General features: G+C 34.3%; 3 protein-coding genes across 5 annotated transcripts; all 3 read left to right on the forward strand.

The window, feature by feature from the left end:
- Positions 1-1,094: 1,094 nt before the first annotated feature.
- On the forward strand, positions 1,095-10,557 carry LOC133668442 (uncharacterized). 2 transcript variants are annotated; one of them, XM_062088295.1, is made up of 15 exons: positions 1,095-1,330; positions 1,421-1,506; positions 2,032-2,186; positions 2,953-3,017; positions 3,140-3,325; positions 3,424-3,475; positions 4,406-4,651; positions 4,748-4,881; positions 6,296-6,470; positions 6,610-6,669; positions 6,754-7,014; positions 7,978-8,236; positions 8,324-8,529; positions 8,729-8,776; positions 9,684-10,557. In XM_062088295.1, the coding sequence occupies exons 1-15, from the start codon at positions 1,260-1,262 to the stop codon at positions 9,972-9,974; spliced, it is 2,295 nt and encodes a 764-aa protein (XP_061944279.1). In that variant the 5' UTR covers positions 1,095-1,259; the 3' UTR covers positions 9,975-10,557. The 2 variants fall into 2 exon arrangements, with proteins under 2 accessions (XP_061944279.1, XP_061944278.1); XM_062088294.1 differs by having other exon boundaries at positions 1,096-1,330; positions 8,726-8,776.
- Positions 10,558-11,396: 839 nt separating this feature from the next.
- Positions 11,397-16,090, forward strand: LOC133706216 (xylulose kinase 2-like). The gene is made up of 11 exons (XM_062131698.1): positions 11,397-11,811; positions 12,068-12,722; positions 12,827-12,915; positions 13,354-13,418; positions 13,787-13,842; positions 14,298-14,418; positions 14,494-14,568; positions 14,654-14,707; positions 15,154-15,248; positions 15,318-15,492; positions 15,696-16,090. The coding sequence occupies exons 1-11, from the start codon at positions 11,762-11,764 to the stop codon at positions 15,926-15,928; spliced, it is 1,668 nt and encodes a 555-aa protein (XP_061987682.1). The 5' UTR covers positions 11,397-11,761; the 3' UTR covers positions 15,929-16,090.
- A 1,914-nt stretch (positions 16,091-18,004) lies between these two features.
- LOC133668365 (regulator of nonsense transcripts UPF3-like) lies at positions 18,005-25,917 on the forward strand. Of its 2 annotated transcripts, XR_009833685.1 has the most exons (14): positions 18,005-18,310; positions 18,595-18,701; positions 19,010-19,105; positions 19,237-19,335; positions 19,459-19,535; positions 20,405-20,500; positions 20,810-20,933; positions 21,810-21,910; positions 22,097-22,574; positions 22,697-22,795; positions 23,241-23,362; positions 23,448-23,508; positions 25,310-25,487; positions 25,600-25,917. XR_009833685.1 is itself a non-coding variant. In XM_062088155.1 (13 exons), exons 1-12 carry the CDS (start codon positions 18,162-18,164, stop codon positions 23,472-23,474), a joined length of 1,575 nt encoding a protein of 524 aa, XP_061944139.1. In that variant the 5' UTR covers positions 18,005-18,161; the 3' UTR covers positions 23,475-23,508; positions 25,310-25,917. The 2 variants fall into 2 exon arrangements, 1 of the variants encoding a protein (XP_061944139.1); XM_062088155.1 differs by having other exon boundaries at positions 25,310-25,917.
- The last annotated feature ends 76 nt before the right edge of the window (positions 25,918-25,993 follow it).

The following is a 25,993-nucleotide window of genomic DNA, read 5'->3' on the forward strand; positions in this document are numbered from 1 at the left end:
GTGTTACCCCGTAAGAAATATGTTCCAACTCCTCGCTGAAAAGTTCATTAATAAAGTTAAATCTAAATGATTAATGAATGCTCAAAAGTCACCATCATTGTGCTTTACAAGTCAAAAGTGTGCATCATATTCAAGGCCACGAAATTTAAAACTTGTCTTGTTACTATTAAGTAAAATAAAATAAAATAATTTTTAAATGCAAACTTGCATATTTTAAGGGTATGATTATGGTAAATAGTATTTTTTATTTAAAAATATATTAAAATAAATTTTATTATAATTTATAAGTCAAAGGTGTGCATCATATTCAAAGCCACGAAATTTAAAACTTCTCTTAAGAAAATAAAAATACTAATAATTTTTAAATGCAAACTCCCTTATATAAGGGTTTTTGAGGATTATGATAAATTGTATTTTTTATTTAAAAATATAATTGAATAAATTTTATTGAGAATTTTTAGTTATTTTTTATATTAGAATATTAAAATTATAAAAAAATATTTAAATTAAAAATACTCTTAAAAAATATCTAAAAACAAAAGCAGAAACCATGCTAAATACCTCTTAATATTTTGTTATTATTATATATTTTTATTTTTTTTAAAATACAAATATTCACTCAAAAACCATTTAGAAATAAATTTATTTTATATCTTTATCTTTTATTTTTGTTTTTAAATAAACATGTTTCTATCAAAATTATTTTTATTTTCTCATCCTAAAATAACCCATCACTAACATAATACTTGTGAAACAAGCCTTTGTCAGCAATTTAGCTAGCTAAATATTTAGTAGAATAAAGCTAATTTTATTGAAAATTTCTGTCCTAGACCTAGAACATGATTTCCTAAGAAATATAAACTCTGTATTTAGAGATTCCTCTCATTTAATATGCATAAGATTATTTGGGAAGGATATTCAATAAAATTAACAATACTTCATTTATAATTTCCTAAAAATGAAGCTATAATAAAGCAAATCACAAAATTTTACTACTCTATAGGAATTTAATTTAACATTATATTACAGAAAATAATTTCTTTAACATAGGAAAAATGTAGCATTTGATCCATTCCAATCCATTTTATCCCATTTTGGATGTACTAGGAAAAAAAAAGAAAAAGAGTAAGAGCCAAGAAGGAATAAAAGAAGGGCATATGATAAAGTCATCATCCTCTAAAAAAGAGCATGTTCTGCAGTTTGTTTTAATCTTAAATAGACATTAGGCCGAAGAAAACAGTCTGTCTGTCTTCGTTGCCATGTTTGAAACAGTGCAAGAAATTGCCGTTTACATTCACAGGTTTCACAACCTAGACCTCTTCCAGCAAGGGTAATAATGTTCTTACCATTTCTTCTCAATCATATCTCTTTGATTCCCTTTTCATTTCTTTTTGTGGGTTTTCTGTTTTTGGGTGTTTAGATGGTATCAAATGAAGATCAGCATGAGATGGGAAGATAGTGAGTATACTTCCTTAGCAACCCCTGCAAGGGTTGTTCAATATGAAGGTAAAAGCAAATTCAACTCTTATTGCTGTTGTTTTCCTGTGTTTCTTTGTTTCTGCTGGGTTTTCTTCCTAGTTATAAGAAATCTTGTTTGTCACAAGAAAGGTCTAGAATTTTGCTACATTTCTTGTTAATTAACCACAGTTCCTATGCTCATCGTAAACCTCAATAAACTCAAGATTTCTCTCTTTTGTTTGTGTTTTTGTTTCTGGGTTTTTTCTTATATTTGTAGAATATTCACTTGAAGCAAAAAGGTGTGAGATTTTGCCAAATTGTTTGATTCTCCTCCACATTGTATTTAGGCAAAGTATGAGTATTTGAGCAAATTCAGTAACTTTGAGGAGGAGCTGTTTTGGATGTCCACATGAAAATCAGTTGTTTTCATATTTATATGCTTTGATGTTGTTATTGTTCATGCTTAGAGATGCAGTTAGCATCTATTGAATGATTTACTATTATGTGAATTTTTTCTATGCTTAATGTTTTTGGGACGAGCTAAGAAACAAATGATATTTATTTGAGTCGCAGCTCCTGATCTGGGTGGTGAAAACATATATGGGATATGGAGGATTGATGATACAGACAATAGTTTCTTGACACAGCCTTTTCGGATTAAATATGCGAGACAAGATATTCGTTTATCTATCATGATCTCGTTCACTCTACCTCTTGGTGAAAATGAGGTAATCCATACTGCTCTCTCTCTCTCTCTCTCTCTCTCTCTTTGTGCGCGTGCGTGCATGAGTGTTTGTGCAATGCTAGCTTGCCAGATACAATAAGCTGCCTTTTTAACTCATATAGTTACAATTAAAGGGGGAAATGCAGCAGAAGGTTGCCTAACTGTGCTCAAGTGAAGTGAAACCAACTTGAATAGAGAAACAAACTGCTCTAGAAAACAGGATTTGCTAGGATATAACAGAATATCAATATGTATGGTCTGCTTAGTGTTTGGATCTCTCTTATCAAGGTTGATATATATAGCTGGTCAGTGTCTGATATGAAGTGGTCTGGTGAAAAAGAAAAATGATCCTTTGAAAGTTTCTTCTATGTGCGTGTCAAAACTCTGCCACCTACATTATGATATTGTACCTTTGCATTCATGATGACATCAGAAAGAAGTGGAATATTGCATTTCTCAAAACTAACAAGATTGAGGAACTGTTTTCAAAAAACTTTTAGCTCTAGCTGTTTCTTCTCAAAACTAACAAAATTGTGGAACTTCTTTCAAAAAACTTTCAACTCTAGCTGTCACTGAGAAGAGGATAAAAACATTATTTTGTTTCGATTCTTCAAAATAGCCCCACTCCTTTAACCTGGGATTTAATGGGAATACTGCTAATATCTTTAATGCATATATTTATTACAATTTTCTGTGCTGTACCTCCCAGCTCAGAACTTACTGATGCAGATATTTAATGTCTTCAAACTGATATGGTCTACAATTTGCAGGGTCCATCAACCTCTGCTGTAATTTTGAAATTCGAGCTTATGCAAGCTCCCATGACAGATACCATGTGAGTTAAGGGAAATTGTTTTTTCATTATTGCAGTTAAAATGATCCATTTTTTTTTCTTGCCCGCTCAATGTTTGTTGATTAAATTTGGATATTGTACTGATAGATATGTGCACTGTACAGGGTTGAGCTGCTGGCTTATCCGAATGCTTCTTCTGTCGCAGTCCATGAATTTAGAATTCCTCCTAAAGCTCTTCTAGGATTGCATTCATATTGCCCTGTCCACTTTGATGCATTTCATTCTGTGCTTGTTGATGTTAGCGTGCATATCAGTCTATTGAAAGCTGGTTCTTTCTTGAAGGTACTCAGGTTTGTCACACTTCCGCATCAAGTCAACCAGCCTTGTCATTATCACTTTTTCTTTTACATGGGTTATCTAAAATAACTTGACGAGTTGTATCTTGCAGTGGTTCTTACGGTCAAGATGCTACTGGCAAAATTAGTGATGGGTCCCATCAAGTATGCTCGTACACAATGGATAATCTTTTACATGCTTTTAGCCTCTATGCATAACTTTGTGCATTCATGCATCATTTTGCGGCTTAAATTTCTAGCTTATGCTTCAAGTACTTCTGATTTGTGATGAAAGTATTTACTTGCCACAGACACTCTTGTGCGAATGTTGTTATATTTGAGTGAATGCACTTCTTTTGTTCGTACATGCATGTGCACATATGCCAATTTGCATACCCTTTTCTGCAAAACTTGCAGTTTATTCTAGCGTGGTTTTTATCCTACTATTAGCACTAGTGTACAGTCCAGGCAAGCAATGGGTTGAGTGGGTTGACTGTGACAATTTTCTTTTCAAACCATTCCTTAGTTTTTTGTTTTAAAAATACTAGAAGGAGCTTGTATGATTGCTTCATTAATAAAATTTGCCAGAATAACTTCTTATCTCTTATCTACCTTCAACAAACCTTATTTTAAGTATGTTTTGATACTTTTTCCAGAGGTATCCAGAAATTGCATTTTATGAAATACTGTAGATCTTTCTATAGGCCTATTCCTTAGTGCAAAGAGAAGAAGAGAATATCGAGATTCACCCAAATAATAGACAACCCCTAGAATCTGGGGATGCTCAATGGATGCTTGAAGGAGAATTAACCTTTATGTGAATTGTAAGCATATAACACATGTTTTTCCTTTTAGGTCTAGTCCTTTTCCTGCAGAAGATAATTGATGAAAAAATATTCTAAAACTGCTGGTTTGTATAGCTTAAGAAAAAGGTAAAAGTTCTCCTATTTGGTCGAAGCCCAAAGATTTGAGGATGCAATAGCATTTTTAAATTTGAAACCCGCTATTATCTGGTGTGGAGGAGCCTGTACTTTAGCTTTATTCAGATTTTGTGATATTTCCATGGGTTGAGATTTTCATTTTGTGATTGACCAGGCATTGGGTCTAGTGGCTTCTTTAGATATAAAGAAGATCACACTTGTTAAAGCATTATTAGCTGCCCGCAACACATTGCTGGAAGAGCTACAAAAAATTAGCAAAGGCATTGAGCACACTATTGATGTATCTGATTTTGCTTCCAACGTGGATGATGTGAGCATGTTTGATTCTATTGTGCAAGCAAATCTGGTTACTGCTGAGGTTGCAGTTTCAGGACATGGAAAGCCACAGAATGGCCTTGAGGTCCTTCCTATAATCTGTATAGTTAACACATTTTGATTTTACATTCAGTTTAAGTCCTTTCTTATTTACTTAATATTTTTGTCTCTTCTTGGAAAGAAAGCAAACAGCACTATAGATTTTCAAAGTGATAATTTGCCCCACATTTCATCGAAGGCTGCTGTTGTGAACATCTTTCATTCATTGGGCGCTCAATTATCATATTTATGGAGCATTTTTCTGCAGTTCCACAGGTTTGCTTTTCCACCAAGTTGCCACAATCAGTTAGAGTTTTCTATATTTTCCTTTTACGAAGAAGAATACATTTCATTTGGTAAGTTATAGATGTGACCTTTCATTTAGTTACATCACAACTGACCATAGTTATTTAACCAGAAAAGGTACTTCATCCCTTGCATTTTCGTAAGTGCTTAGATACAAGCTGTAAAATTTGCTTAATTGAAGACCAGTGACAGATTTTCTGGTATGCGTTTAACATGGATCATAAAATTTCTATGATGGAATTTGTGAAACTTATGATGGACAGGCTTGTAACCATTGTTATTCTCATCATCATGAATTCTCATTTTGGTGACTCAACTTAAAGATATAATGCGGAATAAGAGTTACTTATTTAGCAATATTGAATTTACCCACCTGTGGAATGTGGTTTCCATTGCTGGACAACATCAAGGCAAAAATACTTTCCATGGTTGTTTATTGCAAGCCCTTGTGTTTAAAATAGCTGGCAGACTCAGGGGTGAAAGAAAAGGACAACAAATTTTGGTAAACTGGTATTGTTAGTTTATTGCAACTATTTGATACTATGTTTGGAATTGTTTGTTTATTTGACTTTATATAGTTTAGTCACAAGGTATGAGGGTTGACAGGATCCCTTCCCATCTTGTACATGGTTAGCATTATATGATCACTTAAGTTACCTAGCTCACAGGTAATTTTAACTCTTAAGGTCTCTTTCTGCGGGGACAGTCTAGATAATTTTAAAAGGGTGGCAGCTGCTCCATTTTCTCTTCTTTTCTTTTCTCTCATCTGTTGTCCCATCTTGGATCTATCCTCTCTTCCCACCCCTACCTATTCACATCTCCTTTTTCTCTTTTCTGAAACTCTTCCCTCAAGCTATACAAACAAATATTCCTCCGAAGAATTTTCAATGTGATCAGAGAAGGCAACAATGCATGACTTGCATCTTGGCAATTGTTGGAAAATGCGCTTTTCTTTCATGCGGTTAAAATTTTAGACATCCACCTTAGGTTGTTTTCTGTAACTATCATGGAATCTCAAGGTCCAACTTCAGAATTTTGAAAATCAAAGCCTGGAATTTAAGCAGATGCAGTCTCTGTGTACTTTTTGTAAGTTTTCCTAACAGTTTTATTAATACTGTCTTCCTTGGGTGTTTTCTGTAACTGAGATGGAACCTCAGGTTGCAAATTGCAGACTAGGGGTTTCTTAAATTAGTACCCAAAGTGTGACCTGACAAACTGCAAGATCTCCCTTTGCACATTTTCTTAAATTTATGATAACCTTTGGCCATCCTTCGTTATGGATTTGATTGATGCTTATTGTTGGTCACATTTATTGATGAGTTGATTCAGATGCAATAACTTTATCTGCACATGTTTATCTACTGGCCTTTTTTCTTCATTCCAGGGCAAACAAAACAAAAATACTGGAGTTTCTGCGTGATGTGTGGACTAAAGATCGACGAGCTGAATGGTCAATATGGATGGTGTACTCTAAGGTTGAGATGCCTCATCATTACATGAGCAGTGGAAGTGATGATTCCTCCCATCATGGCCATAGAAGAGTTTCAAGTTTGTTGAATGTAAATGCTTTATTTTTCTACCCAGTTCATTTCTTATCTATAGACTGTTAGTCCTTTTTTAGACTTTCAGTGATAAACACCATCATGTTCTTTATTCCATGGTCTCCAAGTTGAAATTTTTATTTTCTGTTCTATACAGCCTGCCCAGAGTGCAGCTACACGCGCTGACCTTCATCGGCGAAGTATTGCCCAAATGAGGGTGAGTATTGCTCTCACTTTAACTCATTTGTTTCCTTTATCTTGTAGTCTGGAGCTCTACATGATTATTTTTGTTTCCATGCAGATTAATAATCGGTCAATTCAAGACATGTATATATTTGGGGATCTGCTACGGATTCCTATTATTATTGTGGAACGTGTAACTAATGCACCGCTGCGTACTCTTAGTGAAAATTCGTTCTTCAAAAATTTGGACCTGGTAGATGCACATGGCTCGTACAGTGGACCTATCACTGAATCTGAAGCTGGTAAGAAGCAACCTAGTGCTGCACTGTCAAAAAATGGTCGTGAATTGAAGGCTGTCATCTTTGTGCATGGATTTCAGGCAAGGCTAATTCTTTGTCCTTTAGCCCCCAACCTGTCTAGCTAGCTATTTTACAATCCAATGTGGAAAGTTGTGCTCAATTGATTTCACACCATTTAAGTAATAATTGAAAACCTGTGTTTTATCACTTTCTGATTGAATTTTGTTCTGATCATTTCTACACGCCTAAATACTAATTAATTAGTTTAATGCATGTTCAAATTGTTTCTGCAGTATGAATTTCCTTAATTTGTTGTTTATCAGGTATCCACCAAATTCTCCAAAAGAGAGTTCTGATATTGGTATAATAAAGATGATAAAGGGATGCAGTAGTTATGGAATATTATTTTTGTTTTCAGGTTGAATCTTCCTTTTTTTGGCACAGTCAGCTCTTTTTTTTTGTAGTACCATAAAAAAAATAGTGTCTTTGAGAAGGCCCTTGGAGTTTTCATCTTAAACAAATATTTGAAATGTCCAAATATTAGAGCTTCTTACTTTTAATTTAATTGCTTGACCCTGACTGATAAGTAATGGCTTGTCATCCCACCATTTATAGGTTTAAATTCAGTCTGGGTCAATTCTAACGATTTGATTCACCTCTTCCCATCAGATAATTGGAAACTATGGGATCAAATTCTTCTTGCAGATGGAACTTTAGAAATAGATGATCTTTTTTTCGTAAGGATTTGGATCTGTTACTATGAATTTATTGGTTTATGGTTTCATGCACCAATAGTTTGCTTGTTTGAGCCTGTTTCATTCACATATTTGTAATCCTATGAACCCAAAAGTGAGAAAGGGAATTCTATATTTGTCAGATTGTAGGTAATAAATTTTTTCTTATTTCATTCAAGTTCTTTGCAATAGATTGTTCTGCTGTCCTGGACAATGTATAATGAAGTCTACCTATTCCTCTTGTGAACTGTTTTGTAGTTTTAATCATAAATTGGTTTAATTTTGTTTGTCATATCTACAACCCATCAGGGACACCATCTGGATTTACGGCTTGTTCGTAATCAATGGCTTTTAATAGACCCCAAGATGGAGTTCCTTATGTCAGAGGTAAATGAAGACAAAACATCTGGAGACTTTAGAGAAATGGGACAAAGGCTGGCAGAGGAAGTTATCTCTTTCCTTAAAAAGAAAATGGATAAAGTTTCAAGATCTGGTCTGTTAAGGGATATCAAGCTTAGCTTTGTTGGACATTCTATTGGAAATATTATCATAAGAACAGCATTAGCAGGTAATATAATCAATGCAATGCAATGCAATGCCTTACTATTCTATTAACCTGTAATTTGAAACTTGTTCTGTATTTGTGTTGCCACAGAGAGCATAATGGAACCATACCTAAGATATCTTCACACATATGTTTCTATATCTGGTCCGCATTTGGGGTATCTCTACAGTTCAAACTCCCTGTTTAACTCTGGGATGTGGCTTTTGAAAAAACTTAAGGGAACTCAGTGCATTCATCAACTTACGTTCACAGATGACCCAAATCTCCAAAATACTTTCTTGTACAAACTCTGCGAGGTACTAAGAATCCTAGTTTGTTCCTTTGTTTGATTGTAGAAAGAGATAATGCTTTATAAAGAAAAAGAAAAAGAAGTGATGATCAGATCTGAAAAATAGCAACTCGCATTCAAGTAGCTTGTGTGTGTGATATCAAAGCAGATGCTAACTTATATTTTTTGACTGAGTTCTAAAACTGTATAATTTGTTCTTTCAGCAGAAGACATTGGAGAATTTCAGGCATATAGTACTGCTATCTTCACCCCAGGTATGTCATGCTATGCCTAAAAGGAATTTGCTTCTTGGAGCTCCACAGTTTAGTCATTTCTCTTCTGTTTGCTAACAAGTTTTCAAGTTTTCTAGTGTAAAATTATCTATTTAACTAGCCTGTTCAAATTTGAGCAATTTGCAGGTTATATCACTTCTTTAATCTTGATAATTATTGCGGGATGATAGGTACATGATACATAAATGTTGATATACTAAAATCCTGTTTGCAGTAGACATGTATTTACTGGTCAACTGGAAAAAGGGGCATCATAAATTAACCTTCTTTCGCACCAAGGGGGCTTATTTCAAGATGCTTTAATGACTTGAAATCACAATTTGACTTGTGTTGAAAGGAAATACCAACACAAGCTTCGTGTGAAGGATTCTCAGTCCCTGTTTGGTTTGCCAAGAATTGGAAATGGATGGGAATAAGATTCCCATTCCAATTCCAAATGGATCTCACATATAATTTTATTTGAAATTATACTTAGGTGTAACAGTCTCTTAAAACTACAGAAAGGGAGAGTTTATTCCACTTCAATAAAATATCACATTTCTTGTAGAATTTCCATCTTTTTGTAATTAGCAAAACCAATTGCATTGAACAAGGAATGGAAAGGCTTTATACTATAGCCAACTCTGCATGACCTAAACATTTTTTGACAGGCTTTTTCTTGAATCTGAGTCCAGGTTCATTGAGTTGCCTCTGTATTTAAAATGGTATCTACAGTATTTGTTGCTTTAGATATACGTTGAAATTCTATTTTGTGTGAGATATTAATTGAACATATGGTAGTTGTGAAGAAAGCCTATTTTGTGTGAGATATTAATTGAACATATGGTAGTTGTGAAGAAAGCTATCTCATTCTACTCATTTAGTCACTACTTTATTACAATTTTTTCAGGATGGTTACGTACCATATCATTCTGCCAGAATTGAACTGTGCCAGGCTGCTTCCTCGGACCACTCAAAAAAGGGTAGAGTGTTCCTGCAGATGCTGAATAATTGTTTGGACCAGATACGAGCCCCCACACCTGAGCATCGACTATTCATGCGCTGTGATGTAAACTTTGATACCTCCAGCTATGGCAGGAGTTTGAACACAATCATTGGCCGAGCTGCTCATATAGAGTTTTTGGAGTCTGACGTTTTTGCAAAATTCATAATGTGGTCTTTCCAGGAACTATTCCGTTGATTAGCATGAGAACCTGAAGTCTTTTCCGCTTCAGCTTTGCTAGCCCATCTTTGGCTGGCAGTCATGCCTGTGTTTCCTGGCAACAAGGATGAAAAAGTATCAAGGTGTTGGAATTGGATGACCAGGAAAAGGCAGCCATATACTTTCATCCGGGCTGGTCAGATGCCAGTTGGTTTCTGTGAATTATTGGCGTGATGCTAATTCCACTTGAAGAAAGGCATAGTATGTAAATATTGTTTCTGACCGAAGCCAGCAGACCCACAACATTTTGTGCACTATTCAAGAGGCAGCCGGTCCATGGTTGAGATTTCAAGCTGCAGAGTTTACCTGGAAACTTGCACTGAAGTTTTGAAGAAAGTGTAATTGTTTTCTAGGTTAAACCAAGCTAGTTGGACAATGGAAACACTTATTTTCTTGGTTAGATAGACCCTAAGGATGTGCTTCTGCAACTATAGATGCAATCTCTACCAGGTAGGAGGATTATGTTTATAACCAGTTCTAGGATGTTGGGTATATTCTGGACATGGTTTTAGAGTTTCTGTTAAATTATTGTCCATGGCAATTTGATTCTATATTCTTAGTAGGGGAGAGCAAGAACTAGAATTTCGAGACAGCATGCCCCATTTCTCCAAAGCCTGCTGAGTGCTGAACAGCTCTCTTTGGAGCCATCTAGTAGTGTTAAAGATAACTGATGCATCAAATCATAGCAGCATTGCACCATCTCTGGTTTTTAGGGCCCTGATCTGAACACCAGACGAGCAGTGAGATTAAAAAAAGGGCATAACAAGTAGACCGAACACCACCAACCTTTACCGACAACAACTGTAGATGCCAAACAGAACCCCCATAAGCTCAAGCCAAGCAAAACTGGCTCCTGAATCTTTGGAACATCTTAAATGGAGAATTTCGGATGTTGTCTCTGTCATGTTTGATTCATCATTGAAAGTATACGAACAATTCAAACAAATTTATTATCTTACCCTTGCAATGTAAGAAATTTAATCGCCAATATGATGTATTTTTCTAAATAATTACTCTTGTAAGCACAAGCATATTATACAAATAATAGCTACTGAATAAAATAATATATCTATTAACACATTATATAAATAATAACTACTGAATTTCTTTTTTCAACAACAAACGCAATTAAAAAAAAATCCACTTAATCTTAGAAAATACAAAATATACTTTTCTTAATTTTATTATCTCTTCTTCGGTTATTCCGAGATAATAGTTAAATAATTATCTCGTAATAATAATTAAACGATAAATTAAAAAAATATGGAATGTCGTGATTATTAAAACAGTACATAATCATAATGGAAAGATTATCTTTTTCCAAAAACTTAATTAGAAAAGGTTTTGGATAATGTACATTATGACTCATTATCCGCTTTACGTGTAGCTGACATGGCATGAGATGACAAGACAATGACAGAGTTCTCCCAGCTCCCATGTGTAGCGTACGAGGAGACCGGTTCATCAGATATCAGAGAGCAGAGACTCGTTTTTTAAGGAAGTTTGGTACTACTAGAATATTGTCTAAAGAAGTTCCAGAGGAGAGGAGAGATCATCTCAAAATCTGTTCGGATTCTGTCGATAAAAATCTTGTCTTGGATACTTAATCACTGACTCATAATCCTATCCAAACGTATCTTCTGTCGTCATCCAATATATTTTAAAATCAAATTTGATTTATTGATATATTTATCAATTTTCTTCTCAAATCTCAGTACTTTTTCTAGTCGGTTCTCAAAGTTTGGTGCTCTGTACTTATAACACAGATGGCGCTTCCTCATGGCTCTCTTTTTCTTGGATTTGACAGCTCCACCCAGTAAGGCTTGTCCTCTCCTTTTCTTTCTGAAATTTGTTTCTTTAATGGTGTAACACTGAATTAAATTGGCCCAGATAGCTTAATTTGATTTTTGATCTATGTTTTCTCGAAGAATTTGGGTTTTGCGTGTTAATGTACTGAAATTGTAATGATCTGTTTATTAATCAATCCAATTAGATGTGACCTTTTTTCATGTTTTTTTGGGAATTATATATTGGATTGGAATTTTCTAAATTAACTGTGATTTGTTTCACAGGTCATTGAAAGCAACTGTCTTAGATTCCAATCTCAATATTGTCAAATCAGAGCAAATTCATTTTGATTCTGATTTGCCCCACTACAAAACCAAAGATGGGGTCTATAGAGACCCTTCTGACAATGGCAGGATTGTTTCACCCACCTTGTTGTGGGTAGAAGCTCTTGAACTTGTTCTTCAAAGGCTTGTGAAATCAGGTTTGGATTTTGGGAAAGTTGCTGCTGTTTCTGGTAGTGGACAGCAACATGGTAGTGTTTATTGGAAGAAAGGTGGTTCTGGAATATTATCATCACTGGACTCCAAGAAGCCATTGGTGGATCAATTAGGTGATGCCTTTTCCATCAAGGAATCGCCGGTTTGGATGGACAGTAGCACGACTACACAATGTAGAGAGATAGAGAAAGCTGTTGGCAGTGCATTGGAGTTGTCTCAGATAACTGGGTCACGTGCTTATGAAAGGTTCACTGGACCACAGATTAGGAAAATATATCAGACACAACCAGAGGCTTATAATTACACTGAGAGGATTTCCCTTGTTAGCTCATTTATGGCTTCACTTTTAGTTGGGGCTTATGCTAGTATTGATCACACTGATGGTGCTGGCATGAACTTGATGGATATCAACCAGAGAGTATGGTCTAAAAAGGTTTTAGAGGTATATATTGAATGTGTTCAATTGATACTTTGTAGTGGCTACCTTAGTCCTCTTTCTTGTCAAAGTAATGAAGTTGATTATTAGTGAATTATTGCTAAATGCAGGTTACCGCACCAGGTTTAGAGGAAAAACTTGGAAAGCTGGCCCCTGCCCATGCTGTTGCTGGCAATATTGCTTCCTATTTTGTGGAGAGGTTAGCGGCATAGTTGTATGAATTTTATTTATCTCTTACATGTATTGTGCTTTAGGTGGATTTATTTTCTTGTTGATAGCAATTAGCAAGTTACAAATGGCTTGAGAATGCAAGGGACAACATTGTTGCTGGTGCAATATGCATTTCAACTTAATCAGTTAGGTTTTTCATGTGAGTCGATCTTATTAGTTATAATATATGGTTAAGTCACTAAAAACTATTCTTTTGAAAAGAGATGGCAAGAATCTGAAAGGTAAAAGTAAAATGATTTTATGGCCAAGCCTGCTTGCAGTTGTGCACAATTTAGCAATGAATATGAAAAAAGGAGAGAAAGGAAGGAAGTCCTTTGCCCTGACGCTTCATTAATGTATTTTACTTCGTTCTTGCATTTCTGTCAATTTATACTAACAGCTTGAGAACCCATGAATTTTCTTGCAGATATAATTTTAATAAGAATTGTTTGGTTGTTCAATGGTCTGGAGACAATCCAAACAGTTTAGCAGGTAAACTTTACTATTTTGTTTGAAACTTGGAAAATCTTTATTGAACTTGGGTTTATGATATGATTTCATGGTGCTGTCTATCATTTGGGTTTTTCATAGTTAGAAATATGCTTGGCATTGGAGCTCATAAATATGTTTCATGAATCTTTTTTGTCTGTTAAAGAGGTATATGATACAATTTAATGTGTTTGTTTGGTTTGAGCAATCAATTAATGTAGTGAGGAAAACAAATCTAAAATTTTTAGAGAAGTGATTATATTTTGAGTTATGAATATCTGGTGTAAAATGAAGTCCATGTTTTGTACTTTCATTCTTTTTCTTGATTGTCTTTCTTTTTTCTTAACCGATAAAGGACACTGAAACTGCAGGTTTAACTCTTAGCGTTCCGGGGGATCTGGCAATCAGTCTTGGAACTAGTGATACTGTAAGAATACAAGACTGCAGCTTTGTACTAGTACATGTAGTCTTAATACTTGAAGACCATAGTAATGAAAATCACCAAATCATGTGCTTGAATGGATATAGCTTTTATCTGTTGATTGAATTTGCAAACACAAGAATTGTCAAATGCTAGTTTTCCTTTTAGAATTTACAGATTCTGATTATAAAAATCCTTTTTGTCAAAGATTTTAGTTCCACCATCATATGTTCCAATTAGACGTCTGATAGAACTTATGAGAGCTGCCTTAGAAACCATTTATTATTTTTTCAGAAATGGTCATCCTTGTTAAAAAAAATCCCTTGCTTATCTACTTTATTTATTTGTACGTACTTCCTATCAATGTTGTGCTAGTCTAGAAACTTCACATGAATTCTCCCTTGTTAAATAAGAATCAATTATTATGTGCCAATCTTACAAACTAATTCTTTTTACTCCAGGTTTTTGGGATTGCAAGTGACCCCAAACCTGGATTAGAAGGGCATGTTTTCCCTAATCCTGTTGACACACAAGGTTACATGGTTATGTTATGCTACAAAAATGGATCTTTGACTCGAGAAGGTACTGTTTGATTCCTGTGTTTTCCAGCAAATACCATTTAGTAGCTCCCTAATATGACTGCAATCTCGATTTTAGATGTGCGCAACCGTTGTGCTGAAAAATCTTGGGAAATCTTCAATATGTATCTGGAGCAAACACCAGCTCTTAATGGTTTGTATATGCACTGAATGACTTTCCTTTTCCTGGATAGCTATGGTTTTCTTGCTCTCCGTTTCCTGATTCAGTTTGTCATTAGGTGGGAAGATGGGTTTCTACTACAAGGACCATGAAATTCTCCCTCCCCTTCCAGGTATGTTTTTGGATGTTTCTTACAACGATTTTTTTGTCTAAAAGAAACAATATGTTGAGCATCTGCATTTCAGTTACTGCTAGTTTCTAACATTAATTTTTCTGGATGGTGAGCTTCTATTAATCATTTAGGGGTATCAATTCCATGACATTGTTGTTGAAAACTTTGCTTGTGGGTTCTGTGATGTTTCAGAAACAAAAATTGGGGTGATAGAACTTTAGATGCAACTAGAGCTGTGTGGCGATGCCGAGAGCTTATATAGTGGTATAGCACTTAAGGAAATGAATGCCCATCCAGAAAGATCTTTGAAATTGCAAAAAATGATTTGATTTAACCATTAAGACTGCATTTATTTTCTCTTTCTTTTTTAACCTATTTTGTACTTCTACAAGTCTATTATCTAAAGAAGCCTCAAAAGATTAATAGTCAGTTTCTAATGAACCCAGTTGGCTTCCATCGCTATGTGCTCCCAAATTTCACGGGCAACAACGTGGAGGGATTGAATGAACAGGAAGTGAAGGAATTTGATCCTCCTTCAGAGGTGAGAATTTCTAAAAGTATGTGTGCCAATGCAACTGTTCTCTTTAATGAAAGACATCTTCAATTTCAGGTCCGAGCAGTGATTGAGGGCCAGTTCCTCTCAATGCGAGCTCATTCTGAAAGATTTGGCATGCCTTCCCCTCCAAAACGAATAATAGCTACCGGAGGAGCATCAGCTAATGGTAGCATTTTGAACTCTTTAGCATCGATATTTGGCTGTGATGTCTATACAGTCCAACAACCCGGTGAGCAGTTTTTTCCATGAAAACAATCACCCTCTACCATATAATTATTGGATATCTAGTTTGATTCAAAATCCTGGAAAAAACTCATGTCAACAGAGAATACATACCTGGAAATCAAAAACAATGTTGTTAGGCTGACTTTATCGTTCACATGTTACCATCCCAGTTTGATATGATGAATAACCTTTGTATTTGGTTGACAGATTCTGCTTCGCTTGGAGGTGCATTGAGGGCTGCTCATGGCTGGCTGTGCAGTCAGAAAGGAAGTTTTGTGCCAATTGCAGACCTGTACGAGGGCAAGTTAGAAAAGTCAGCTCTGAGCTGCAAGCTTTCCGTGAAAGCCGGGGACCAAGAACTTGTTTCCAAGTATGCTTTATTGATGAAGAAGAGAATGGAGATAGAGAATCGCCTCGTCAAAGATCTAGGACGATGCTGATGCAGAGAAACCATTCATTTTTTTTTTGCATCATATCAAAGTTCTTTTACGTTAACTCAGTATGAAGAATCTTTCCTCCAAAATTGCCCTGGCAAATTTCATTCTTAGCCCCTCAAAACTCATATCTTTTAAGTTTATATTGGTGCAAGATGTTTCTTTGAAGTCTCTTTTTTCCAGTTTCTATCCAATTGCCGGTTATAGCATCACTCTTCTTTCAGAAAAAGATTTTAGATTGTCTGCTTTTTTGGAAAATATTAGGTATGGGAAAATTTCTCATCGCAGTAGTACAAATCTAAAGAGTTAGCTTGATGATTTAGAAAATAAACTTCAATTTTTTTCTTTCTAAAGTCGAATTTTAGGATCACCAACGAAAAGAATTTGTTAGATTCTGCCGACTGCACCATGTTGATGTATGAAGTGTGTTTTTAAGATCGTTCATGTTTGTTTTTTTTATTTGAAATTATATTATTATGATAATGATATGTTAATATTAAAAATAAATTTTAAAAATTAAAAATAAATTTTTAAATAAAAAATACTTTTAAAAATAACATTAATATAAAACATACTAAAAAAAACAACCAAGTTTTGACTGCCTTCCAAACGTAGACATAGAAATTTGCACCTAAAAAATAAAACTAAAAAGTATAAGGTACAACAAATATGATAGTTTATTAATGCATGGATACAAAATGTAATATAAAAATCCCTTACAAGTAATTGGTTTCTATTAGTTTAATATTAAATATATATTTGATAACGTAGTGTTTTTTTTAAATTTAATTTTTTTATTTAAATTTAATTTTTTATGTTATTTGATCGTTTTGATATGGTAATATCAAAAATAATTTTTTTAAAAAATATTATTTTAATGTATTTATAAGTGAAAAACATTTTAAATCATAACCGCTACCACATTTCCAAACACACAAAAAATAATTTATAAGGTATTTAAGAATACAATGTAAGATATTTTTTAAAATAGCTTATCGTTAGAAAATATATTAAAATAATTATTTTAAATATTTTTATTTTTGATATTAGTACATCAAAATTAATAAAAAAATCAATTGATTTAAAACAAAAAAACAATTTAAAAATATTTAAAAGCAAAGAAAAACCATGTTGAACACCTCATGGAGATTTGGAGAACACATGATGATTTGCTTTATTTATCCTCAAAGTGTTAAAGGCAAACTGTACAGGTGCGGTGTACTTTATCCAGTAAAGCTTTAACATTAAGAAACTTCGAGCGTCGAAAGAAAGAATGCTTGGAAGCTTGAGAGCTTTTTTACAGAGCTTCAATGCTTAAAAGAGAACCTCCTTCATTTTTCTTTTTCTTTTTCTTTTTTTGTGAGGGGAAGCTTCTATTTATAGAGGATTGGGGAACTAATTTTTAAATTTTAACACAGGACACACAATGTCTTTCTAATTTTAGAAATTTTTTCTGTTTATAATTATATATTTTAAAATTTTAAATTATTTTGACTTACTAACTTAAAAAAAACACTTCCAAACACCTTCTTAATTAACCAAATACACATGTGTAACATTTGTTTTAGATGGAAGATTTCATAAGAATATATGTCAATTAATTGTCAAATATTATTTAATATTTTTGAATTCACTTGACATATTACCATTTAATAATTTCTAGTATCAATAAAATATTAGTTTAGTGGTTAAAGTATTGTTATATCTTTATAAGGGTGAAAACATAAGTTTGATTCTCAAGAAACGTACTTATTGAAAGATGCAGCTATAAACCTCGAATGAGACTAGTCTCATCCCTTAAAAAGGTGTGAGGATACCCGAGTAAGAATTTTTTTTTTAATAATGTCTAGGTGATTGAAGAAATATATGGAAATTAATTTTTTTTTCATTTTCCAAGAATATTGAAGTTAATGGCTATTTATTGTTGAAAACAAAGAAAGAAAGTCCAAGGGTATTATTAAGAAAATAAAGTTTAAATGGACGACATTAGAATAAGAAGAATAGTGCAGGGACAATCTCTGGAATAAAAAAAAGTCATCTTAAAATTTCTGGAATAAAAATAAATAAACAACAAAAGACATTTGTAGCTTCGAAGTTTTGAAGTTCTTTTCTCTGGAGAGAAGACATGAGGCAGCCATAATCTCTGTAAGAAGAAAAAAAATACACAAAGAAGATACAGGACAGGGGAAATTGTGATCTCCATATTCAATAAAATTGTGATATAGAATATATATATATAATGAAAAAGAAGAAGGAACCTTTAGGAAGAACCAAAGTAGTGATAAGGCATTTGCCACCTTCTCTTTCTCAATCAAATCTCTTCTCTCAATTCGATCATCTTTTCTGCCATCGTTACAGTTGGTTCCGCTTCCGCCCCGGCAACTCCAGGTCCCTATTCCTTTCCCTTTATTGACTTCTTTCTTTTTATTTCTTTTATTAAAAAAAAAAACATAAAGAGGGTAGGATTTTGTTTGGATTTGAAAAGATGATAACTTTTCAATTTTTGTTGAGAGTTTCTTTAATTCTGTGATGAACCAATTGGATATGGAACATGGGTATTGGAGTTTTGTAATTTTCTCTTCATTTTATTGTTTATTATGGTGACCCTTTCGAGAATTAAAGATTTTTGGTTATATGGGAATTTGAATTTCTGGAAAAATAATGTTTTGCAGCCACAAGAGTCAGAGGTATTCTCGAGCTTATATTGACTTCAAGAATCCAGAAGATGTTTTGGAGTTTGCGGGCTTCTTTCATGGACATGTATTTGTTAATGAGAAAGGTACTTTGGTAGCTTATCTCTTATGAATTGCTTGAAACTTTTTGGCCTACCACATTTTCTATCTTTTTGTGATTTGCTACTGTTTATTTTGAACGGACTACATCATAGATCGTGAAAGGTTAATCCTTGGAGAAAGCTTAAAAAAATGTTTATTCTGTTTTAAAAAATATAAGGTGTTTGGTGTTTTGATTTTCGATAGGTTCTAATGTGTTTAATCTTGTGCTATTATTGTATGTCATTGTCTCGTTTCCGAGTTCTATAAGATTTGGAGTATGTATGTGACGATTGAAATTCTGCTTTCGATGAAGGTTCTCAGTTCAAGGCCATAGTTGAGTACGCTCCTTGTCAACATGTTCCTAAGTCATGCCCTCATAAAGATTCTCGTCAAGGGACTATTTACACAGGTTCTCTTTCTTTTTCTCTTCTTTGATGCTCATTCTGTTATTTTAGCTTCTAAGTGGGAATAACTCATACTAGCAAGGAGTTTTGCATACAGATAAATGTTTAGTTTGATTATAATTCTTTCTGAAACTAGATCCTGATTATCTGGAGTTCCTCAAAGTTATTGCCAAACCTGCACGGAATCCTCCTAGTGCTGAAATTAAGTTAGAAAGAAAAGAAGCAGAGGAATCTGGTTAGTTATGATGCTCACTTGCTTTACTGTGGTCAAATGTTCTATTACTTTAACTATTGGTTAATCACGAGAAGTTATTAGCTGAAGAAATTTGTGCTCATTTGTTTTTTCTTTTCTTTACAGAGGCTGTAAAAGGAGCTCCTATTTCTACACCCTTGATGGAATTTGTTCGTAAGAAACGAGCTGATAAGGGTGGTCAGGTGCACTTCATACTTTCTTCTACTTTCTATGTAGGAAAATTGTATAATTCTATAAATTCTGTGAAACATTATGTGGTTGCATATCTTTATGTGCTATTAAATGTTTAATGCTTCTGACATGCCATTTGCAGCAGTCTTGCATTGCTGGCTACATTTTGTGCAATTCATTATATATATATATATGCTTCTTGCACTAGAAAACATTTTCAGAATTTGCTATTGTTTTCCAGCATGCTTGATGCTTTTCTTTTACCTTTAATATGTGGACTATGTTTCATATATCTGTGATAGATTTAGGTACAGTAGGTAATGTAATGAGTTAAGAAAGTGAGGTAATTGAAACAGACCATTATGTTTCTTTTTTTTATTATGTGATTGGAGTTTCAGTATAATGGATTTTTTAAAAAACTGGGGAAGAGTATAATGGAATTGTGAATTATCTATGCTATAGCTAATTAAAGTCAGAAATGGAAGACATGTTTTCAAATATTCTTACTTAGCTTTATGTAAGAATTGCCTTTCAAATTCAAAATTTTATGACCAATATCTACCCTTCCAACTATCAATATATGCATCCATTAGTGAGAGATTCTATTTATCTAATGAAGATACTAGTAAGGTTGAAACTGTCATTTTAAGTTTTGATTATCAGCTACAAAAAATGATCATAAATGCTTGAAGGAACTAAGGGCAATTTAGTATTTCAATTCATAAGAAACTCTATCTCTCTCTCAGGTAAATGTGCTGTTCTTTTTTAGGGGGGAAGTGGGGGTCCTCTAATCTTCATAAACTACAAGCCCGGCTGCATCAATAATGTTAATCTTAACCAACTCTACATTCATGACAATTTGATTTCGTCATCTTTGTAGGGTCCAGCTGTTGTTAAGAACAGGAAAAGAGCTGGATCAGCGTCTCTTACCAATTCTGGTTCAAGTAATGCCAAACAAGGCTCTGGCAAGAAAAGGGTATTTTCCAAAATTATAGCCATCTCTTTTAAGCAAAATTTATCAATCTTAGGCATTAAATGTGCTTGTTGTACCTTTTTTTTCCTGTCATGATTTAGTCTGTAATTAACTGATGGATTAGTTGTTGGCTTAAACATTAAATGATTAGATTATCTTGAAGTTTAAGTCTAAGAAGACATATTCCTTATGCAAGTTCTTATTATTTCCTTAGTTATTACAGAGGCGTAAACGAGAGCACTCAGAATTTTTACCTTAAATTGAGTATATTCTGCTTGTTATTTCCTCTTTACATTCTTTTCTGTTTGATAGTATATTCTCAAGGACAGCACCAAGAATTCAAATTGGAAGGGCAAGTCAATTATCATCATGGCACGGAAGCAGGAGGGCCTACCTACTACTTCAGGCGGAAAAGAAATATCAGAAGTTGAATCCAGTATGTATTTTTTTTCTTTTTTTATCATTGATGATAGTATTTCAATGACTAATAGTGTGCGCTGCTTGCGTGCATTTTTTTGTCCTAACTGTAAGGAGATCCTTCTGAAAGTTTTGTGCATTATATGTTGCTGTTATTGGAGTATTGAATATCAAATTGATGAGAATCTATAAAAATGGTTTTCAGCGAAGTTACATGGGCATGTGTGTGTTAGACATGTAAAACATGAAATTCTTGGAACCTAACTTTGCAAATCACTGATTTTTGGACATGATTAATTATTAAACAAAACTTATGGTTTTCATGAGAGTCCTTAATATGATGGGAGCAAGTGACTTCTACTCTACAGCAACAGGACATGAATATCAATAACTTTTTAAGAACTGGTTTTTCTTTGCTTTTTTTTTTCCCTCTCTGGGTTGTCATTTTCCTAAAAGTTTTCATGTAAACAATTAGATTTACTCTTTATTATAAACAATAAATGGAAAGGGGATATAAAGAAAGCATCTAATCTATTAGGAAACAAGATAATTCAGCAGTCATCCGAAGTATATAGAATCTGAAAGAAACATTGAGGTCTAAAACTATTTTTTAATAAGCTTAAGAAAAAGAAAAAGAAAAGGAAGAAAGAAAGAAAATTCGATATGCATGTGGCAGTGACTCCATGATGGAAGAAGTTGAACAACTTCATTCCTGTTGTGACAATATCAAGGCCAATGTCTCAGTGTCCGCTGTTGTGACATTTGACAACTATTTAGAAGTATTTATTTGTCATGTTTGTTTGTTTTCCTTGGAAATGATATAATCCCTTCGTTGTCTGAAAGAAGTTGCAGAAAGTTTATGGATCTTTGGTGTGTATTTGTTTTCTATATGCAGTTTCTGGAGTTGAAGGTTCTGTTTCTAAAATTTCTTTGGATGCTGAGTCTGGAAGGAAAAAAAATTTGCTTCTTGATGGAAAAAAGCGTGAAATTTCTCTTGTAAGATCTTTCAGATATTTTTCTTTTCCCTTTTGATACTTCATTAGTGATCTTCATCTTGTGACTTCTGTCCTTGCTCCTGTGTACATGCACTCACACACAACCAAACCACTTAGCATGGACAAGTCTGGTAAAAAAAGTAGTCACATCTTTCCTGATGCTAGCACTAATGCATTTTATTGCCAGGAATCTGAGGGGCCGTTGCATCAGTTGGGCCTCACTTCTAATTTTGGAAGTTCAGTTTCTACTGCTGCTAAACAGTATCAGAGGCATGAAGCTAGTGAGAGGCTGATAAAAAGTATTCTACCTTCAAAAGCTGCCTCAGCCAAGAAGAAATTTCAAAACCTAGAGGTAGAGAATGACAAGCAACCAATTCAGCCCAAAACCACGCAAGCGGGTTTGAATGGTCATGTCCCTTACAAGGAGCCACTGGCATCTATGTCTGACAATGATGTAAAAAGGAGTTCATATGATAAGCTTGTGAAAAAGGATCAACACGATCCTGGCTCTCATTTTGAGAAACGAGAAAAACATACAAGAAATAAGGATAGACCATGTCGTGGTGTTTGGACTCCTGTTCGGAACTGTCCTAGTAAACATGCTAATGCAGAACACTTGACATCCTCTATATTGCAATCTGAAGTGCATTCTGATTTTGTTCGAGGTATTTTCCATTTCTGTGATTGTTCTTTTGTATAGTCCTGAATGAAATGTGGATATATAATTGTAGCTGATTACAATTTCTTAGCAGGGGGGTACGTAGCTAACTTTTGTGTATTTTTCCAGCAACCCATGGAGAAGTAAAAGATGGCATGCTATATAGGGACCATAATCATGGATCAGCAGGGTCAACAAGTGGAAGCAATAATTCTTCTGCAGAGAATGGTTAGTTTTCCTATAAAAAATCTAAGTGGAGTGCTCGGCGCTTTCAAAACTTATTCTCATACTTTTAACTAATCATGGAAATTCAGATCCATGTTGGCCAGTTAAATAGAACAAGATTCTTGTTGGACATGATATCAACAAGTCACATGCAATGTTGTATCTATCAGTGTGTATGGTGCTTTCAGCCTACTTTTAGTAGGTACATTACAATAATTAACAATGCTCTTGTTCTCCCAGAACCTGTGGGATATGCCATGCACTAGCACATGTATTAGAATTTTTTTTGTAAAATTTACAAGTCTGGATTACTCTTTTTCTTTTTAATTTGTATATTTAGGGTTGGCAAATCTAGGGGTGAACTTTAGAAGCCTTTTCAACCATTGCTTGATGATCACATGTTGCACATTGGAGTCAGCTAAACTTCATTTAATTTGATTTCATCCAGGTTCCCGTAGAGATTTTGGTCGTCGAGTGACAGCCCATAATATAATGCTTGATAGCTCCCCGAGTGCAACTGGAGGAAAATTTTCCAAAAAAGGAGGTCATGCTGGCTATACTACCCAGGAGGTGTGCACAATTTGTGTTAAGCATCATGGACTGTGATCCTGTTGCATTATTTCTAGTAGTTGAATTATCTTTTTGGTGTTTGCAGAAACAAGTATGGGTTCAGAAGTCTTAAGGTTTTTAAAATCACTCATCTGGTGTTAAATCTGGTAAGCTTATATCTATATCCACATCATGAATACCATTTTTATGTTTCTTTTTTAGCTATCATACAGAAGATACCTATTAGATTTGTATTGGAAATCAAAGAGGGGTTCTGAACAAGATGCACCCAAAAGTTTATTGAATATATAAAACCTCGACAGCATTGAACTGTTCATAGAACCTTGACAGCATTGAACTGTTCACTGAAATGGTTTGCCCAGCTAAATGTAAAAAAGTAATGATGAAAGAAGATATAACTTTTGTATTTAGCATTTTTTATCATGTAAGGATGATGATGGCAATGGTGATGGTGATGATGAATTAACTTCAATTTTAGTATTGTACCCACCAATTTCCACATTAGAACCCTTTCACATACTCTCTCAGAAAGGAAACACAAAAAATGAAAATGCTGGGAATATGTAGTTTTGTAACACAGTTGAAATGTTGGGATCTACGATAAGCTTATATATAGTTTGCAAATGAGATGTCTCCACACTTTCAAGTGGGAGAAGCGCTCAGCAATTTAAGAATTTGAAGGCGACCTACCTTTTCTTTTGCAATGTGTCTATGTTTTGCATCTTTGACAGAGTGGAAGAATAAAGACAAATGATTTAACTTTTGTGAAATGTGGATGGAAAAATCTAAACATTAATCCAAAACTTTTAACTGGATCTTACAGTTTCAGAGATGATATTTTGGGACTGAGCTGCTGTACTGGTGAGATTAAACAAAGCCAAATATCAAAATTTATCATTCATCAAAGAATGATGTGACCATGCATAGTATAGATGTTTATCCAAATGGTCATCAATACTTAACAATGTAGCAGCATGCAACAAACAAATTATTTTGAATGTTGAAAACCTGAAAAATATGATTGTCGCAGGTTTTTTGACAATCAGATGCAATGTTCTCTCCTAAATAAGGAATGAGGGATTAGATTTCTTTGTGTGTAGACCTCTTGCTCCAGTTCATTTACTCGATTACTATTATTGTTAACATCCAGCTTTCTGTCATGCTGTAATCTGCTTGTTCCTTTAAGATCTATTGTCATGCGTAATGGTGATAAGTATTGGCATAACACATTCAAATAAAGTGGTGATAGTATGTTAAAAGTGCTGATGTTGTTTGGTGATGATACACATTTGTCTGAGTTGTAGTAGATGTAGATACTATTAGAGAATAATATAAATCATATCTTGGAACCTCACCTAATAGTTTAAGATTCTGGGTTGAATTGGTTATTTGACATGGTATTAAAGCCTTGATGACCAAGTGGTCACGAGTTCGAATACCATTCTCATTTATTTGATAAAAATTAAGTACAAGGTAGTGTGAGTCTGTGCAAGTTTCAAGCCTAAAAAGCTTTCACTTGAAGGGGTGTGTTATAGAATAATATAAATCATACGATGGGACCTCACCTAATAGCTTAAGTTTTTTAGTTGAATTGGTTTTTTGACAGATACTACCATAAGTAGGACCCTGATATCCAGAGCTCCCAACCAATTGTTCATACTGCTGGAATGGAACTATGAAACAATCTACATGATGGATGCAATTGTTTATCTTTATTTGCGTGTGTATCTCAGGAGACACTGTTAATATTCCCTCTGAACAGCACCTTTGCACACTTAAGCTTGCAAGTGATTGTATTTGAGTGTGTGTGTGTGTTTTTATGTTTGATACGATGCAATGTCCATCTTAGTTTCCATTGATTAAAACTGATTACTCACTTTTCAGGCAATCCAGAATTGCCATTTGCTTCACCTGGAACTAGCTCTAACCCTTTTCAGTATGTTACAGTTCATTGCATGGTCTTATACGCTGTATTGGAGTTTGCAGTTTCTGTATGATGCTGGAGTTACTTCTGTCAGATATTTCGATCTCAGATACATGTTCAGAAGTCATCAAATTAAAGCCAGTGAGAATTGTTCTTGCCTAAAGGAACCATGTGATTTCAATTCTTGCTGCACACTGCGAGGTATCTTCCAGTTCCATGTATTCATCAGCTGGAGAGATTATGAATTAGGCTGGATACTGGAACCTGTCTTGTTGGTCAAGTTGATGAGTTTCGTGGGCTGCATTTTGTACAGCCTTTGGTTTCTCTGCTATTCAAGCAGCTATGCAAGGTTCAGTGCTCGTTTTCTTCTGCTGCAACTGCAAATATGCTACTAAATGCGACAGGGTGCTAATTGTTTGCTGTGCGAAGATAGGTTATACGTATGAAGGCAGCTGCATTTAAAGCTGGTGCAGCTGAATCGGGCTCTGGGATGCCAGAAAGAATGTTGCATGTCAGATGTGCATGCTGATTTCAATGTGCTGAACATAATTGAGCATTTAGAGAAGCAAAAATTGTTTCCTTGATTGTCCTTTACAATTTATACACACATAAATTAAAGTTTTTATAGAAATGCTTTTCTCACTGTGGGTGGTGATAGTATGAAAGAAACATTACGATCGTTTTCATTTCCATCAGGTCTTCCCAAG

Source organism: Populus nigra, chromosome 11 (genome assembly GCF_951802175.1).
Source record: "Populus nigra chromosome 11, ddPopNigr1.1, whole genome shotgun sequence".
Classification (NCBI taxonomy): domain Eukaryota; kingdom Viridiplantae; phylum Streptophyta; class Magnoliopsida; order Malpighiales; family Salicaceae; genus Populus; species Populus nigra.